This window comes from Ipomoea nil, unplaced genomic scaffold (genome assembly GCF_001879475.1).
Source record: "Ipomoea nil cultivar Tokyo-kokei standard unplaced genomic scaffold, Asagao_1.1 scaffold2360, whole genome shotgun sequence".
Lineage (NCBI taxonomy): Eukaryota > Viridiplantae > Streptophyta > Magnoliopsida > Solanales > Convolvulaceae > Ipomoea > Ipomoea nil.
The window spans coordinates 982,423-1,001,976 of NW_017618788.1; the positions used below are offsets into that span (position 1 = coordinate 982,423).

The window sequence follows — 19,554 nt, forward strand, 5'->3', positions numbered from 1 at the left end:
CACTCAATTTAGAATCAACACACGTGTTGTGTTCAACTTGACGGACCTTCAACATTTTCATATTAGTTTTACTAATATTGTATCATTATTATTGTAACTAATCCTTATTGTGTCTTTTATTCTATTACTTTTGCAATCCTAAGACAATTTTCGCTAAATATTTATTCTTTCAATCTCTATTTCAATTGTAGGACTAGCTGGTAATGTCTTAGATCTCAGAATTGATGTAATAGATCTCCCGCTCATTCAGTCATCCGACCAGTGAATCTTTAATATTCTTTTTTAATGAAATCTTTTTCATTCACAGGTTCCGTCTTTCATATCGCTTCTTATTTAATGGTTAGATTCGAATTTGACAATGGAGCTCGTAAGAAGTGTTGTGATCAACTTGAATGACCATTACCAAGATTTCAGTTCATCGATACCTTTGTAAAGTACTATCCCTAAATAATTTAGATTATCAATACCTAATATAAGAGACACAATAGGAATACGTTTAAAATTTTTCAATTATTTAACTTATAAATGACATACAATTGAGTGTATACTTTAGGTGCCCAACTAAAACTCTCCATAAAAAGTATCCAAATATTAGAGTATTGAAAGAAGGGTGAGTGGGGAATTTGAACATAATCAAATCTTGTAGGGACACAAATACTCACTCCGATCCATTTTAACTTGGATTCGACTCCTCCATTTCAATCATATATCACTCCAAATTCCAAAACCCCCAACCCCAAATCCACCAAACAATTCCTACGTAGACGTTGCAGACAGCAGAAACTTTGGCCGTCTTCACCCCACCCCCCACCACCCATACCCATACCCATACCCATACCCCTACCACCCCCTTAAATAACCTTCAAAGCCATTTGCAACTTCAAAGCTTTTCATACATATCTCTTCTCGGAATTGTATATACTCACTTGCTCTGTTTTTCAATGGCTTCCTCTGTTTTCTTCTTCTTCATGGTTCTTCTTTTTCTTCTTCTTCTTCCCTTGTGTTTATCTGAGGTGTTGATTTTTCCCCTCACCCACTCCCTTTCAACAGCCCAATTCAACACTACCCACCACCTCCTTAAGTCCACCTCCGCCCGCTCCGCCACCAGACTCCACCGCCACCGCCACCGCCAAGTCTCGCTCCCGCTAGCTCCGGGGAGCGATTATACTCTGTCTTTCTCCTTGGGTTCCCAGACTATATCTCTGTATATGGATACCGGGAGCGACGTTGTTTGGCTCCCCTGTCACCCTTTCGACTGTATTCTCTGCGAGGGAAAGTACAGCCCCGCCGCCATACCTAATCCGGGCCCTCTCAACCTCAGCTCCGCCGCCCCCGTCTCGTGCAAGTCACGTGCATGCTCCTCCGTCCACTCCTCCCGCTCCTCCGACCTCTGCGCCATGGCCAGGTGCCCCCTGGAGGACATTGAAACTTCCGATTGCCGGAAGTATTCTTGCCCGCCGTTTTATTACGCCTACGGCGACGGCAGCTTTATCGCCACGCTTTACAGCGACAGCTTGACGGTTCCGATGTCGTCGCCGTCCTTGGTTTTGAGGAATTTCACGTTTGGCTGCGCGCACAGCGCTCTCGGCGAGCCGATTGGCGTCGCCGGGTTTGGCCGCGGCGTCCTCTCCATGCCGGCCCAGCTTGCCACCTCTTCTCCCGATATCGGTAACTATTTCTCCTACTGTTTAGTTTCTCACTCGTTCGACACCGACCGAGTCCGGCGACCGAGTCCACTCATCCTCGGCCGCAACTCGGTCGCTGAAAACAAGGCCAAACAACTCCCAACCGACGATTTTGCGTACACCCCAATGTTGGAGAACCCGAAACACCCTTATTTCTACTGTGTCGGACTCCAGGCCTTATCCGTCGGCCGGCGAAGAATCGCGGCCCCGGAGAGTCTCCGGCGGGTGGACAGAAAAGGGAACGGCGGGATGGTAGTCGACTCAGGGACTACCTTCACTATGCTGCCGCAGGAGTTCTATAACTCGGTGGTGACCGAGTTCGACAACCGAGTCGGGTCGGTTTTCAAACGCGCCGCCGAGGTGGAAGACCAAACCGGACTCGGGCCGTGCTATTTCATGGATTCCGGCAAGCTTTCTTCTTCGCGTTCGAACGTTCCTCAACTTCTGCTACACTTCGGCGGAAATTCCAGTGTGGCGATGCCCACCAGAAACTACTTCTACGAATTTTCCTACGGCGGCGATAAGGCGAAGGCGAAACGGAGAGTGGGTTGCATGATGCTGATGAACGGCGGCGATGAGGCCGGAGGGCCCGCCGGTCTTCTGGGGAATTACCAGCAGCAAGGGTTCGAAGTTGTTTATGATTTGGAGAAGAGACGGGTCGGGTTTGCCCGGAGGAAGTGCGCATCTTTGTGGGATACACTCAACCGGCACTAACTTGCACCGCTCCCGATGGGCCCCAAGAGTCAACGCCATCACGTTTGACATTTTGCTTGACTTTTGACTTCAACAAAGTCAAGTGAAGGTTCGAACCGGGTCGAGAAAGCGGGTGGGTTAATATTTTGTATAGTTTCCATTTTCCACTTTCACGTTTATGGTTGTACAGTGAATGGTGGTAAATATAATAACAGTTAAACTATAAGCTTGGTGAAAGAGTAAATAAACAACAACGTTAACGGAGAAAGTTACTGCTTTTCATTTTTTATTTTTAAAAATCCTTCCTGCAAGAATTGATTATGTTAAAAGAATGCGAATGAAATATTGTTGCAAAGAGTACTCCGTAATATTAATTTATCTCTTTGATTTATGGGAAGTCCGACCAAAAGTAAATTTTATGGTTACTGATTAAATTCGCTGAGTTGTCCCAAGCTACATGTACTGATTGATTCAAAATTATCCTTAAAAATTAAAGGGATAAAGGTCAAATAGACCCTCCAACTATATACTAAAGTGCAATTAATTCCTTGAACTAAACAAACCTTCAATTAAACCTTTTAACTTGTTAAAAATGTGCAATTACCATTTTTAACAAGTTACCAAAAAGTAACAAGTTAATTTTGCTTGCTTGGCAATTATGTGGAATTTTTTTTTTTTTTTTTTAAAAAAAACTTAAATAAAAATTGCCGGATTCACATATTCCATGTCACCCGATTCTTCCGTAGTTGCTAGCGATGGATGAATTCGTCCGTTCCATTCGATTACTTTGTTCGTTCGTCCGACTTCTTCGATCAAACCCATTCGTCCGTTCGTAGAGATTCATCAGTTCAACTACACTGTCTATCCATCTGTTACATTTGAACAAGAAGCTCGCTGGCTTCTCTTCTCCGTTCATTGAGAAGCCATCGAGCTTCTCCGTCCAAATCTGGGTGGAGAAGCTTGCTGGCTTCTCCATGAACGGAGCTTCTCCGTAAGCTTTGTTCATGGAGAAGCCATGTCAGCAGGCTGAGCAAGTTGCCAGCCTGCTATGGCGTTTCTTTCTTTTTTTTTTTTTTAATATATATATTTTGTAATATAATTAATTTACTTTAAAAAAATAAATTTAAAATATTAATTGACGTGGCATCTTACGTGGAATCCTACGTGGCAAGTGACTTGAAGATAACATGTTATTATAGGTCAAATATGTTAATTGCACTATTTCAACTAGTTTAAAGGTTTAATTGGAGATTTTTTTAGTTCGAGGGGCTAATTGCACTTTAGTATATAGTTGGAGGGTCTATTTGACCCTTATCCCAAAATTAAATTTGAAAATGGAGCAAATACCAATTTTGGTTATACTAGTATTAGTAAAAGGACAGTTTTAGTCCACATGTTTAATTCCTATCAATTTTCATTCATAACTATTGTTTTACTACCAATTTTCATCTATAACTATTATTTTAGTGTCAAAATTCATCACACCGGTTACCCCTCCGTTTAAGATATGCAAAAATATGAAATTATTAAGAGTATTTTTTTTTTTTCAAATTAAGATCCTAATTTGAGCATAAATAAATGGATTTAAGCCCTAAGATCGATCTCAATTCACAGCTCTCCTCCTCAAATTAAGGTAGGATGAGGAGGAGAACTGTGAATTGAGATTGATCATAGGGCGTAAATCTCACTATTAATGCTCAAATTGGGATCTTAATTTGAAAAAAGACGAAAATACCTTTAATAATTTCATATTTCGGCATATCTTAAACTGAGGAGGTGACCGGTGTGATAAATTTTGGCAAAATTGGTACTAAAATAATAATTGTGGATGAAAGTTGGTACTAAAATAATAATTATAGATGAAAATTGGTAGGAATTAAATATGTGGACCAAAGCCGTCATTTTGCTAATATTTGTGGGACCAAAATTGATATTTGCTCTTGAAAATATTATTTTAAAGAAATATTTTTATTATTTTATAAAGATAATTTAAAAAATAATTATATTTTGATAGAGATGTTTGGTCTAAGTGAGTCGAATTTTGTATGGAAGGGTGGCGGTGGACAAAAGTCTCCAAATTTCATGGACTTTTCATGCCAGCAGCTCATATTAAGGCAGTCCACTCAAATTATGAAATGAAAATGACAACCTCTATAAGTAATTATGGTCCTCAAAAATTGAAAATTAATAATTCAAATGTGTTTATTGAAACCTTAATCGACAAGTATTTGTTGCAAACATTTTTTTTAACAACCACGAGTATAAAGTCTTTTTCTAAAAAAAAAAAAAAAAGGTCAAATACGCTCCTGAACATTCATAAAAAAGTCAATTAAGACTTTGAACTTTCAAAAGTTACAATTAAACACATAAACATACTATTTTAAAGCATTGAAGCCCAAAAGGAAAATGCAACCAATTTGGTTGCCTTTTCCTTCGACCGGAGAAGGCGACAAACACTTTGGTTGCCTTCTCCCTCTGGTGAAGGAGAAGGTAGACCAGTTGGTTTGCCTTCTCTTTCGGTAGAGAAGGTGAACGCAACCGGCGATTAGATCACCGGTGTTTTTCGCTGAAGTTTGGTCTGGAGTTCACCGAAACCCTAGTGACCTGCAATTGTAGGTCACCAATCAATTGTTGGGCTTCAATGCTCCACAATAGTATGTTTACAGATTTAATTATAACTTTTTAAAGTTTAAGAGTCTAATTGATTTTTTTTTTTTTTTTTTTTTTTTTTTGTTAAAGTTTTATTTTTAGTATCTTGCAATGATTGCAGGTTAACCTAGTGTCTATTAAAAATATAAAGTCACATTTAGCAGCACACAATATATACACTGCTTGTTTAACTAAATCTTTAAGACTATAAGATCATATTCAATTCACAACTTTCTATCTTTAATAGGAAGAATTTTTATGTGCAGGCAGTATGATGGTTTTTGGGTTTTCGAGCCCAAGGAGGTCCAACACAACCTTTAGCTGGAGGATACACCTTTCAATAAAAAGCTTGCTAAAATAATATGAGCTCGACGATTTTGACGTGGAAACCGAAAGGAAAATCACGGGCCTTTTTGGGCGGTGCCGAGCCTAACTCCATTATGTATTTTGTAGGTGTCTTTGTACATACTTGTAGGGCTATTCTCTATACAAAGTGTTGTGTTTCTAATAATATAGCAATAATAATAGAAAGAAGAGTGATGGAATGGTGTGGAAGAGTCCTTCGATGTGTATGGATGAATGATATGTCTTCTTGAAGGAGAAAGAGTAGTGAGTGGGAGAATAGTACTTGGGAGAGTCCTCCCACATGTAGATGAATGAGTGAATAGTACTTGCAGGTTACTCCATTTTCCTCTTGAGCTTTGCTTCTTCTTTTTGGACTTGATCTCTTTTCTTCTTGGGCCCCGAGCCCACGGGGTTCACACCCAGTTGTTATATTATAGACCGCGGTGCATAATCAATTATGCACCGCGGCCCATATACGGCGCCGTTTCTTTAAGTAAAGAAACGGCCCGCCGTTAGAGTTAACGGAGTCCGTTTGTTTGGTGTATTAAACACTAACTGACACTACAGTATATCCAAACCGACACTGCAGTTATATCAAAATGATACTATAGTTATAGTGAAATGAAACTGCAGTGTATATAAACTGAAACTGAATAAAATTTCACATATTTGAGTGTATATTGTACAATGAAGCTGTAATTATATCAAAAATGATCATGTAGTTGTGTTTTAATAAAACTATAGTGTATATAAAATAAAATTAAATAACATTTTCACATATTTGAGTCTATAAAATATCGAATGAAACTATAGTTATATCGAAATGAAACTGTAGTTGTGTTCAACTGAAACTGCAGTGTATACAAAATGACACTGAATAACAGAGTTACTTTTTGTAAAAGGGTGCGAAACGGCGGAAATAAACACTGTTAATTTTCATTTAAAAAAAAAAGACGCGCGGTGCATAATCGATTATGCACCGCGGTGCATAATATAATTTGCCGTTCACACCCCATCACAGTATTATAAAATTTAAAATATTATAAAGGAATTTATTTTTTATTATGTTAAGGTGATACTAGTATCAAGTACCAACACTAGCTATATGTTATTATATATAATATCATCATGTGTTGTTAACATTAGTTTAAGTTAATACATTGTTGTCCTTCATTCTATCAACATTGAAGAAAAATTCATATTATATATTTATATGATATAAATGACATAATACATATCCTTATAATCTATAGTATTTGTTAAAGATCTAAAAGAAATTGGATACTTGATTCATGATCCAAATAATTTTATTGTAAATATATAGTGTTACCACTTACCAACCACACTATTTGTTTGGGATCAGAGTATTATGCTTTGGGAATTGGGATGCAATACACGGAGTGACGGAGGACCATATATAGAGATTGGAAAGAAAATTTGCAGGGAATCTCATTTTTTGAAATTCCACCATAGAATCAGGAAAAGTGGCTGTTTATTTTTATTTTATTTTTATTTTTTATTTTTTATTTTTTGAAAGAAGGAAAAGTGGCTGTTGATTACTCATTTTCTGCTTTCCACCAAACAATGCACACAAATTGGTTCAACAAGTGTCGATTTCCTAGCTGGAAGTAGCAAACTTTCTCTCTATTTTTGAACCTCAATTTTATGAAAGAAAATGTGATATACTATAATCACAAATTTAATACACTGGTATCTTTATCTTTATTTTTATCTTTCTTTATATATATAAAATAAAGCAGAATCTAGTTACAAAATTTTCCCTCCAAAGTGTAAATGCATTTTTGATAGAAACAAAATTAGCAAGTATGAATCCATTAATTATGTAGGTAGATGTATCTATACATATTTTTTTGAAGTTATTATGTGTATTTATATTTTATAAATTATATTTTATTATTATATGCTCTATCTCTATATATATTAAAGCATAATGAAGTATGGAAAAAAATTTATTGTGTTCAAATTTATTGGTAAACTTTAAATTTAATATAATATAATTTATGTATATATTCATTTAAACCTCAATTATATTTAATTTGACTCCACATATATAAAGAGGAGAAATTAGATATAAAATAAATATAGTTTTTACATAAATAATCTTTTTCAAATGAATAAGTTTTTTGTGGAGATTTTCGACAAATATCGCCTGTTATTTTATTTACAAGTTTTATTTAAATATGTTAGTTATATAATTAAAGTAGTTATTTCAAATTAAAATTCCTTTAAAAAAAATTCAAATTCGAATAATAATACAAGTGTTATTCCGTTGTAATTAAAGTTGTAACACCCCGTGTTACGGCCTTCAATCCCGAATTAATTATTTAATTAATTATGTTAATAATAATTAAAAAGGATTCAATTTGGTTAGGATTTCCTTTAATTAATTAATGTGGTCCACCATGGGCTGTGGACCCTTGCCTAAACTAGAGTTTTAAGCCTATTAGGAATAAAGAGGGTAAACCTTTTACTAATCAGATTCTAATTAGGAATCCTAGACCTATATACCTATTAGGAATAAAGAAAGTAGGCCTTTATTATTCAGAGTATGATTAGGATTCCTGATTCTATAAATAGGGGATTAGAAAGCAATTAGAACCCACACCATAATAAATAGCACCACACAAGAATTCCCAAGAATTCCCCACCACCAAACGTAGGAGAAATCAAGAAAAAGAGATCGTAGAGAAAAGAGCCTTAATAGCCAAGGAATCTAATTAAGGCTAAGAGGTAACCCATGTCTCAACAAAACCTATTTTCCTTGCTATAATTATCTTCTTTGGCCTCCTCTCTATACTTGTGTCTTGATGAGTCGTTTATGATATTGATGATATGTTCTTGATGATTGTGAGATGATTTTATGTGTGATCTTGATGATGACAAGAGGTTCTTGATGATTATGTGATGTTCTTGATGAATCTTGATGTTTTGATGATTAAGAGAAAACTATAATTTTATTGATTTGAATATGATTAGAGCCCTAGGTTAAAATTGGGAATTTCGTATTGTGTTATTCTTGGTATAATTGGGTGGGATTTCGCATGTTCGGGTGTTGATTTTGTTTAGAAGTCATGATAGGATATGTGCTATATGATTCTTGCTTTTGATCCGTTAATTGTCTACGTGGTGTCATCAATTGCGTTTAAAAGTGTCTAAGCATGGTTTCGGGTTCCACAACGGATCCCGGGACGTTTATTTTTGATAAAGAGTCAGTGGGGGGTAGGTGGGGGTAGGGGGACCCGCCACCTACCCGCTGCCCGAGAAGGGCGTCGCCGGCAGCGGGTAGCAGGCGGGCAGGCGACTGCCCGCCGGGCACCCGCTGCCCGGAGACCTAACGCCAGCGGGCAGCCGGCGGGTGGTTCACCACCCACCGGCTACCCGCTGGAAATTATCCCGACTCGGGACTCCGGCTTCCCCGTTTGACGTTTCCCCGACCCTCGTGGTGTCCCAACGGACTCCGTTTATCGTGCCTAAAGTCTAGTTTGATGTTTCGGGTACCATTCGTAGGATAAATGAGTCTTATATATGTATATATATGTTGCATGCTAGTGAAATTGGTATCCCGTTGGCCTAGGTGAAAGAAGTATGAACCCCTTAGGATTATTCCTAGTATGTGGATGACCACGCATAGGTTTCGTTATACATTTTCTCCCCTTTCCCAATGTGTTAATATGGGTTGCATGTGCTTGTTATGTGTTATGTGTGCATGTTACCCCAATTTGGTTGCGATCAAATTGGTTATTCCTGAGCTACGGTTCAGAAGCTGGCTGCGGTCATAATTATACTCTTGGGCTGCGGTCCACCATTTGGTTGCAATCAAACGTTTTACAAGAGCTGCGGTTCATATTCCTGGCTGCGGTCTGATGATCACTCTTGGGCTGCGGTCCACTGTTTGGTTGCGATCAAACATTATGATGAGCTGCGGTTCATCGGTCGGTTGCGATCGACCCCTTCGTATTGCGATACGAGGCAGGGTGCTGCGGGGCCGTGTCAGAGCTATATGCGCTGACCCTCATGTATGGGCATGCGATTGGTCCTGTGGCGCCACCAAAGTGTGCTTGTGTGTGATGAGATACGAATTGGGATGTTGATATGAATGAGATGAAGTGAATCTGTGACCATAGGATACATGCTAGTATCTTTATATGCTTGATTATAACTGTTGAATGTGCTTGTCCCTATCTGTCGAGTCTATTCTTGGTTTTAAAACTAGTGTCTCCTAAGTATATATCTTCCTGCTTCAAAATGGTTTTCGTATATATATATATATATATATATATATATATATATATATATATATATATATATATATATATATATATATATATATATATATATATATATATTTATATATATATATATATATATATATATATAATGTATTTCAACGCGTTGGAGTGGCTTACCAGCATCTCTCGCTGAACAGATATATTTGGCTTTCAGGCACAGACGAGTAGATCCCAGAGCGCGCTAGAAGATCGTGGATTAGATAGATAGTCTTTTCTATCGGCCTGCGTGCCATAATGATGTATTGAGGATATTAGTTAGTTTAGCCTGTGCATCTGAGTTCTCCAGCTCAGATGTGGCATAGCACCCCGTATACTTGTGATTAGTATTACTCTGTTTGAGATTTTATGAGAAATTACCTTTATTATATAAGCTTTAAAAGTTTCGAAAATCTGGGGTGTTACAGTTGGTATCAGAGCCTAAGTTTGACCCTAGGATAAGACTCTTAAGACCAGACTTTAGGACATTAGGCTTGAACTCTAGGTATTTAGGAACATAGGATTCAGGAATCTTAGGACGCGCAGTGAGATTGTGGGCCTACCTATCACCACATAACTTCCCCTCACTCTATCCTCCATTTAATTTAAAGAACTCTCCCCTTCGCTTACCGCATCAAGGTAAGGGTACAACACTCTAACTCGTCATTACAATAAACATTGGCCCGAAAAACCATCAGCATGACGCCAACAAGAAGTTAGTCAAAGACCCCTGATCCCTCCGCTCACAAATCTCTAGCTCAGAATCTACAACGACTAAACTCAGGTCGCCCAAGCACTAAAGCAACGCAATCATCCGTAAAAACAACCGACCACCACCACCAAGCGGGAACTCGGATTTCACTCGACAAATTTCAAATCATCGGCCACCCACCTTCTCAGGGGAGGAGTACCCCGCGATCCTCGTAGAATAAAGCCGAACCTTCAACAAAATCCTCGGGTTAGTGGAATGCCCGGGGGAACGCCGCATAGAGATAGCCTCATTCTACTTCAGACACGAGGCCGATCTTTGGTAGAAGGACCTACCTATAGGCGAGAACCGGGATTCAACTGGGAAACCCTGAAGGCTTGGTCACAGGGACATCTCTACCCCGCACATGAAAGGACAACCATGTAGCGGAATCCCTCCGCCTAAAACATGGATAACTACAGTGGTCTCGACTTCGAAACTCGAAAGACTTAAACCGTAACGGCTTACACTAGCACCGCTGATCTTCACCGAATCCAACTTCTACAATAGGGAAATTCAGGAACAAGACCCGGAAGGAGTAACGGGAGTGGGAAACTACCTGTAAGGAAAACTAGGTCACCAATTAGATGCAAGGAAATGAAGTAGTCTTTCCTTAATCTTTGGTGCAAATTGTCGGAAATGACTCGGCATCACAGGAAGAAGCAACAGACGCATGAAGAGTGTCGTACAACTAAGGCTTCCCTGCAATAAAGATCTCACCCTGCAAATGAGGACCTTGATGTTTTTAAGGCACCGTAAGAAGTACATGAAACACGCAAAATTGCCAAACGCTAGGCGACATCAATAGCATCCAATCAAATGCATTCCAAGGAAGAGAAAGGCATCACTAAGAATTTGGTCACTAAAGGATTAAACAGGGACCGGACGACAAATCAAACTTCAAGAAAAAAACCGAAAAGGCTTGCCATTAATCAAGACAAGAAAAGACAAAGTTGGCTGCGATCGACCCCTTCGTATTGCAATACGAGGCAGGGTGCTGCGGGGCCGTGTCAGAGCTATATGCGCTACCCTCATGTATGGGCATGCGATTAGTCCTGTGGCGCCACCAAAGTGTGCTTGTGTGTGATGAGATACGAGTTGGGATGTTGATATGAATGAGATGAAGTGAATCTGTGACCATAGGATACATGCTAGTATCTTTATATGCTTGATTATAACTGTTGAATGTGTTTGTCTCTATCTGTCGAGTCTATTCTTGGTTTTAAAACTAGTGTCTCCTAAGTATATATCTTCCTGCTTCAAAATGGTTTTCGTATATATATATATATATATATATATATATATATATATATATATATATATATATATATATATATATATATATATATATATATATATATATATATATATATATATATATATATATATATATATATCTATAATGTATTTCAACGCGTTGGAGTGGGTTACCAGCATCTCTCGCTGAACAGATATATTTGGCTTTCAGGCACAGACGAGTAGATCCCAGAGCACGCTAGAAGATCGTGGATTAGATAGATAGTCTTTTCTTTCGGCCTGCGTGCCATAATGATGTATTGAGGATATTAGTTAGTTTAGCCTGTGCATCTGAGTTCTCCAGCTCAGATGTGGCATAGCACCCCGTATACTTGCGATTAGTATTACTCTGTTTGGGATTTTATGAGAAATTACCTTTATTATATAAGCTTTAAAAGTTTCGAAAATCTGGGGTGTTACAATAATGTCCGAGTAATACATAAGAGTTGATCTTTATGTCAATGTTTGAAACTTTGAACTAATACGTAGTGACATTGAGTAATTTTTCTTCTCGAAAGTGATATGTTTCTTGAACTCATCGGTTACATAAATTTTAACTCTAATGCACACATCAACTCTCACAGTTGCAGGTTCTACGAAAATCAAACTCTTTGACTTCTCATGAATCCTTATCAAGTTTATCTCAATATAGACTTTAACTCTATCAAGTCTATCTCAATATATAGACCACCCATTAAAGGCTACAGAGTCACTAATGGTCATTTATTTTCACAAATTTGGTATAAGTCTTTCCATGATTTCATTTGACCACATAAGTGGTATCCTTCATGAATTCCTTACCTCACTGGTTTTAACATACCTCCTTTGATGTTTCAAGGATGGTCTTTTGGTTTAGACATTTTGTGAAAGGATATACAATATTCCTCTTAGATCTCACATACTCCATTGTGGTTTCTCCGGTAGCAATCAACTGTCGTACAGACTCAGTCTAACTCTTATGTGTCATCTCTTTCCATTGTAAACACTATTCTTTGCAACGCAAATGGTAGTTTGTGAATCACAGTGTATAGGTACAGAAGGTGTTAGACATTCCCACAATGGTATATCTGCCAACAGATTTCTTAACCACTCAGCTTCTTGGCTTGCTAGATCAAGTGTTATGAACTCTGCTTCCATAGTTGATTTAGCTATGCATGATTGTTTGGTTGATTTCCACGATATGGTTACTCCCCACATTGTGAACATGACAAAGCGTATTAGTGCGGTGGATGGAATGTAGGTTAGAGAATGAAGATTCCCCATGAATATCGTTCTCAAAGGATGTCATAATTGGAGCGATTGATGCATAGCGGATCACAAGTAAGTCATGAACCTACAAAGAGCTAAATCCACGTGTGTGCAAGAGCATTGTGTTCAAAGTAACAAGTGTGCAAAGATCAACTATTCAAGGACAAGAGCAATTAAACAAATCACTTAAAGAGAATCAAGTAGAATGAAATGGGCCTTGGATTAGCCTTTCCTTACATTAGTGCCTTAAAGTGTCTTAGATAAGAAATGCATAATGTGCTAATTGTGATTCAAGAGAGATGATTGTTATTGCCAATGTCATTTTAGGTCTCCTTGGCCTATTATGGAGTAATATAGCACCCAAGTACCCATGTTACCACCATGAGAGATTTTTTCGAACACTTTGCCTACACCTCATTCTGGACTTTGTTTTCTTAGATCTAAGGCGAGAAATGCAAGTACGTAGATTGAGGCCCTAGCTTAGTCCCAATATCTTTGCAACTAGGCTAATTCCTAGATCTTCCATGTGGTTGGGACCTAACCCCATGGAGATCAACAAAATTTTCTACTTCCATCAAGAATTCAAGCAATCAACACATATACATTTTTAATAGAAATTAATAATGAAAGTAGCACCATGCAAGCAAATGTTAATCAAATCCCTAAGAAAATCTAGCCACTAATGTTATAGATTATAAAGCAATTACAATTGAGCTAACAATGGAGATGGATGATGAATTAAAAGAGAAGAAATGTGATGTACGGGAAAGAGATGGTGAGTAACGGGTGTAAATTGTCGTTCCGCAAGGGATTGGGACTATGACACGTACTTGAGTGACAACTAAAATTCTAGGCACCAAAGTATTGAAGGCCACAAGAATCCAAGCAAATTCAAATTCAGGGTTGGGTAAAGTCAACAATTAAAGGCTAAAAATCTAGTTAAGACAATGCAATTTAAACACAAGTAAACACAATGATAAAAGATGGGCTCAAATTAGGGGATGTTGCCTTCTAGATGCTTTAACAACTTAGGGATTAGGGGAGAACATCAACCAAGGGAGCATAAGGGCAAAGCACATAAAAATCCTAGCTTAAAGCCATTTTCATAAGCTAAAGAACAAGGATTAGAGCAAGGCTTGCCCCACTTTCGTGGTGTATCAAGTCCTAGCTCTTAAAGCACATAAGCATTTAGGCCCCCAATTCTTCCCTATTTTCATAGAAAGAAAATGGGATTTAAGAAAGATGAGGCTTAAGTTCTTCACCCAACTTTCATTGTGGAGAAGAACTATCCAAAAGCAAGCTAATAAGAGTTACGTACCAAATATTAGCAAGATTCAACAAAAAACCAACTCAAACAAATGAACCCTAGGTTAGGGTTCTTCCCCCTTATGCAATAATCACCTATTTAGCATCTAGGTTGGCAATATCACCCTAATCCAAGCCCAAAAACGAACTACTCACACTTCATAAACATAAATAACAACAAAGCACAAGAAAGTATCATAAACATTGCACAAAAGCTTAAAAAGAAGAGTAAGAAACTTCTCTATTGAAGATGAAGATTTTGTGGTTTAATCCCATTCCAATCCATGATTACAAGCTTTGTAGATGAGTTAGAGATGAAATACTAGACTAATCTAAGCTAAGGAAATGAAAGGAAGTGAAAGATATGTTTTTGGGGTAAAAAATCCCCTTTTGAATGAGCAAAAACGAGCTGAGAAAAGTTGCAGAGGCCTGGCCATGGGTGTGGCTTCACCTGTGCCCAGAAAGGCAGTGTGTACTGCCCAGTGGCCACGGGTGTGGCCACGGGCGTGGCCAGACCCGTTGCCCCAAGGCAGTGTGCACTGTCTGTGCACTGAGTCTGTCTTCTAGGTCATTTTTCACCCTCTAAAAGTTTGAATTAGCATTTGGTGCTTGAATCAAAGTTGTAGCCCTTCAAGTTAGATTTCCAATGACATACTAATAACTTCAAATGGACATTTGTAGCTCAAGATATGATCCAAATACTATGACGTCGACGTGCAGGTCGGGAATTGCAATGCATTGATCTTTTGCTTCTTTTTTGCTTTGGTTTGCTCAAATGACCAAGACCATTCAAAGTACCACCATTATGCTTCCATGGAAGTGTTTTGCCCATCTCCATAGCTTCTCCTTGGCTCCCATGGACAGGGCCGGTCCTATCATTTTATAGGCCCGGCCGGGGCAGGACAAAAAAATGGGCCCCGATTAATATATATATTTCATGCCTAAAATTTAAATTAAATAAGGAAAAATTATGAATATCAATAACTTTAAATAAGATTAACAAGTTTTTAACAATTTTACATACACAATAATAATCATTGAAAAAAATTCTAGGTGCTTTCCTTAATGCAAAATAATAAATAATCGTATAAGTGCCTTCATAAATAAATAATTATTATATTTTATAAAGATGAATAAATAATTTAAAATCAAGTAAACTTATAAACAATAACATTGTTATCATAATTAATAATAAATTAATTATTATTAAAAATTGATAAAACAATAATTACAAACATATGTGAAGCTAAAAATCTTTTTTGACTAGGAGCAAGAAATTAAAATATTCCAAAACGCAATAAAAAAATGCGAAAAGATATGAAACACAATTATCTATATAAAATAGTTTGAACATAAAGCATATTATAAATCACACATCTTCTATATTATTTATATGATTTTTATAAATATTTTTTTCTTTTAAATACATAAATTTCAAATATTTTTAGAATAATTTTAATACAATGACACATGATAGAAGTTTCTATATTACATTGATTGGATATTCATAAAAAGGTACAGAGTAAATTATCTTTTAATTTTTTTTTTTTTTATAATTCAATCTCAAAATATATCATATAACCTCCTCCATCCTATTTTTACGTGTCTTGTTTGGTTGACATGAGTTGATTGAATTTTTTTTAATTCAATTTTTTATAATATGTTTAGTATAAGTATATAAAAATTTATAAATTTACAAACTGCATTAAAAATTTAATAAAAAGATTTATATATTTAATATAAAAAAATTTCATAATATGTTTAGTATAAATATATGAAAATTTATATATTTAAAAACTACATTAAAAATACTACTCCGTATTAAACACAAAAAAATCAATAAAAATATTTTTTTAAAAGATACATTAGAATATAAGCAAAGAAGTAAAGTTGAGGAATTCTAAAATGTGTAGAGAAGGTTTGGATCACCGGCCTTTGATTAAATGAGGTTAAAATTCAAATATCTTATCAACCAAGCTAATTTACCTTAATATAAAATATATGTATTTAAATTACTTATACTCAATACATATATCTACTATCTACTATACTAATAAGAGCCCAAGAGAGTTAGGCCTATAATGGGTAGAAAAAATGGCGGTCACAGATTTTAATCAAATGAATGGCTCAGATTGATTAAAAGATTGATCAGATTTAATTTTACCCTAAAATTTCTTAAAATACCCACACACCGTTACTAATTCCGTTAAAATTTTAAGAATTGCCGTTAGTTCACCATTAACTTACTCATTGATTTCAATAAAAAAAAAGTTTTAGGTTCGAACCTCATCCCAATCAAAGTTGGCATAATTAGTAATCTATTTTACTCTAATTAAGTTATATATATAAATAATAATTTAGTAGTTACAACAAAAAATAATACATATGCATTTCTTTAATTTAGAATTATGTGTCCACAATGCCTTTATTCAAAAAAAAAAATATTCATTATCAATAAATTAAATAAGAGAAATAATTTTATTAGTTATATTGTCTTTATTTTTCTTCAATATAAAAAATTCTTTATATTCAAATTTATTAATTGATTATATTCGCTACATTGTCCTTACAATGTCTTTATTCAGTGAAAAAAATTATTAATTATCAATAAATTAATTAAAAGAAATATTTTCATTAGTTATATTGTCTTTATTTTTCTCAAATGTAAAATTTTTTACATTCAAATTCATCAATTGATTATATTCACTACATTATCTATTATCTTTTTTGTGCACTATTTTTCTAATTAAATATCAAAGTTATAATACAAAATAATGCTATATATTTATTTACCAAGTATTTTATTAATACCATGAAAAAATTACAAAAATATAATTAATAAAGCCAACCATATTAACTACTTGAGAGATTTTGTGACAAAGAGAGTATTCAAATCACACAACAAATTGAAGTGAGAACTACCTCGCAATGTCCTTGTTTGACAATCAGCGGTTAGCGTTAGCGAATTATACTAGCGGATTTGACTAGCGAATTTATTCAATTATTAAAATTGGGTAGAAAAAATGATCGCCAAATTATTAAATCAAATGAATGGTTCATATTGTTCAGGTTTTAATTTTTTTCTTTTAAGATTTTCTAATTTATCCTTAATTATATGATTATCCATTTAACTTTTCCGTTAATTCACCGTTAGTCTAATTCTAATATTAAAGTCTAATATAGAATTATAACTACACCATTAATCTAATTCTAATATTAAAATCTTAATAGAACTTAACCACAAATCCTAATGTCGGAATCTCCTCAAACAATATTAGTATATATTTAATATTTTATGCCCTAATTTTTATTTGTTCCCCCTTATGTCCCGTATTTGGTTTCAACTATACCTATACAATTATTTTATTGACAATTATAATCAATCTTGACTATATTATCTTGCATTTGTAAACTTAGAATTACCTATTTAACTCGCACGGGCTTAGCTCAATGGTTTAGTGGGTAGTATTTGGGAGAAGAGACCAAGGTTTGAACCTCGGCGGCGGCAGTGCGGGAATTATGTCCAAAGTGGGCAGATTCCTTGTGCGTATCAGCATTTGGCCCTGTCTGGTGAACCATTAAGTCACCGTGATTTACAATTTCCCACAATGCTCTGTCGGGTCGGAGTGTGGGGGCCCCCTGGGGTTGGGACTCAACCTTTGGGAGAAGAATTACCTATTTAAATACGCAAATTCAACCTTCAATTATCTATGCATGAACAATTTCAATATAATCCTGCCTTAATATACTTTAAAGTACTTATTTAACAAAAAAACATTGGGCATTATCCCAATCGCGCAATGTGTGTAAAAAACTAGTACTATATATATAAGAGATAGGATGGGGCCCTCCCCCAAGCATGGGCCCTGGGCAAGGGCCCAGCCTGCCCTTGCCCCAGGACCGGCCCTGCCCATGGACTCCTAATGCATCCAAAATGCTCCATTTGACTCCAATATCCACCAAAATGCCTGAAAATACTCATCTTTGTTTCCAAACAAAACTCCTTGCAAAATAACACAATTTAATCATAATCTTATGAAATTTGGAATGGTCTATAAGCAAAATGGCTTAGTGAAAGGGGGAAAATATAGACAAATAAGCAGTTATCAACTCCCCCACACTTAAACATTTGCTTGTCCTCAAGCAAAGACAATAAATAAATCACCAACCTAGCATTGAAATTGATCACACTCCCACTTTGCACAACCTATCAAACCACAAACCAACTTGCTACAAGACAACTTGTTTCAAGAATCATTTTAGCCTTCTACACAAGTTCAATTCTCAAGCCAATAACCAAGCACCAAAATTATTTAAGTGTATGATGATCAAGTGTGCACAAATGCTAAGTTGAGATTATGCAAAACTTGGCTTTGAATGAGATTCCATAGGCTTGCCCTTCATACTCCCACTAGTTCAACTCTAAGATTGCATGCTAAGATCAAGTAGGTCTTTATTAGGCTTAGGCTTGTAATGGGGCTAAGGGTGAATGGCTAACAATGAAGGGGTATGGAAATAAACAAAGGAGAGAATTTTACATTTATTCACAATTGAGGCTAGAAGAGATATGACAACTATAAACTAAGGAGCAATTACAATGGAACACAAAGCAACACTCTAAAGAGGTGGGGGTTGAGTACAACTTTCAACACAAACTATAATCAATCTTCAAACTTTTATTCTTGTTCCTTTTCTTTTCATTTTTCTCATTTAATCTCTTTTTCAAGACTTTTTTTCTCAATTTTCTCATCATTCTTTTTTTTTTTCTTTTCTTTAATTCAACACAATAAACAAACTTATTTCATGAACCAATACCCCTACACTTAGACAAAATTATCAAGAGTATTGCTAACAAAACAAGCTCCAATAAAGATCTCTTCAAAGAAAAAGAATAAATGTTCTATTCTCTCAAGGGTGGAGGGAAATATTTTGGCTAGGGGTTAAGGGTTAAATGATGAGGGTTAACACAAGGAAAAACAATCACAATGAATGGACAAGTGCTTAGCACTTATTAAACAAACACAAAAGGCTCAACGGGGACAACTAGTGGTAAACACATGTGTAAAGGGTAGGCTTGAAAGTCTCGGGCTAAACAAAAATGGCCTAAATCATTTCAAAAACATGCAAACCTTAGACTTCACACGAGGAGTAATGAGGCAAGTTCTAGCAAAACAACCGTGACCGGAATCTCACATAAGCTTTCACTAGCAATTCATAACACACAAGATCAAGAATTGATTCAATTATTAAGTGGTTAACAAGGCTATTGGCAAGAGAATAGATCAATCATGTATTACCC

At 36.1% G+C, this 19,554-nt stretch overlaps 1 protein-coding gene and 1 long non-coding RNA gene across 2 annotated transcripts; one reads left to right on the forward strand and one right to left on the reverse strand.

Annotated features, from left to right (window-relative positions):
* The first annotated feature begins 680 nt into the window (after positions 1 to 680).
* Positions 681 to 2,775, forward strand: LOC109152074 (probable aspartyl protease At4g16563). The gene has a single exon (XM_019299654.1). It carries the CDS (start codon positions 942 to 944, stop codon positions 2,397 to 2,399), a length of 1,458 nt encoding a protein of 485 aa, XP_019155199.1. The 5' UTR covers positions 681 to 941; the 3' UTR covers positions 2,400 to 2,775.
* A 2,650-nt stretch (positions 2,776 to 5,425) lies between these two features.
* LOC109152057 lies at positions 5,426 to 19,348 on the reverse strand. Its single transcript, XR_002049335.1, has 3 exons — positions 19,251 to 19,348; positions 14,493 to 14,494; positions 5,426 to 5,436 (listed from the first exon to the last, which is right to left on the reverse strand). It is a non-coding gene; the product is annotated as an uncharacterized LOC109152057 (long non-coding RNA).
* Positions 19,349 to 19,554: the final 206 nt, after the last annotated feature.

Coding starts and splice junctions, on each gene's coding strand:
- LOC109152074 (XM_019299654.1), top strand. CDS start 942: ATGGCTTCCTCTGTTTTCTTCTTCTTCATGGTTCTTCTTTTTCTTCTT.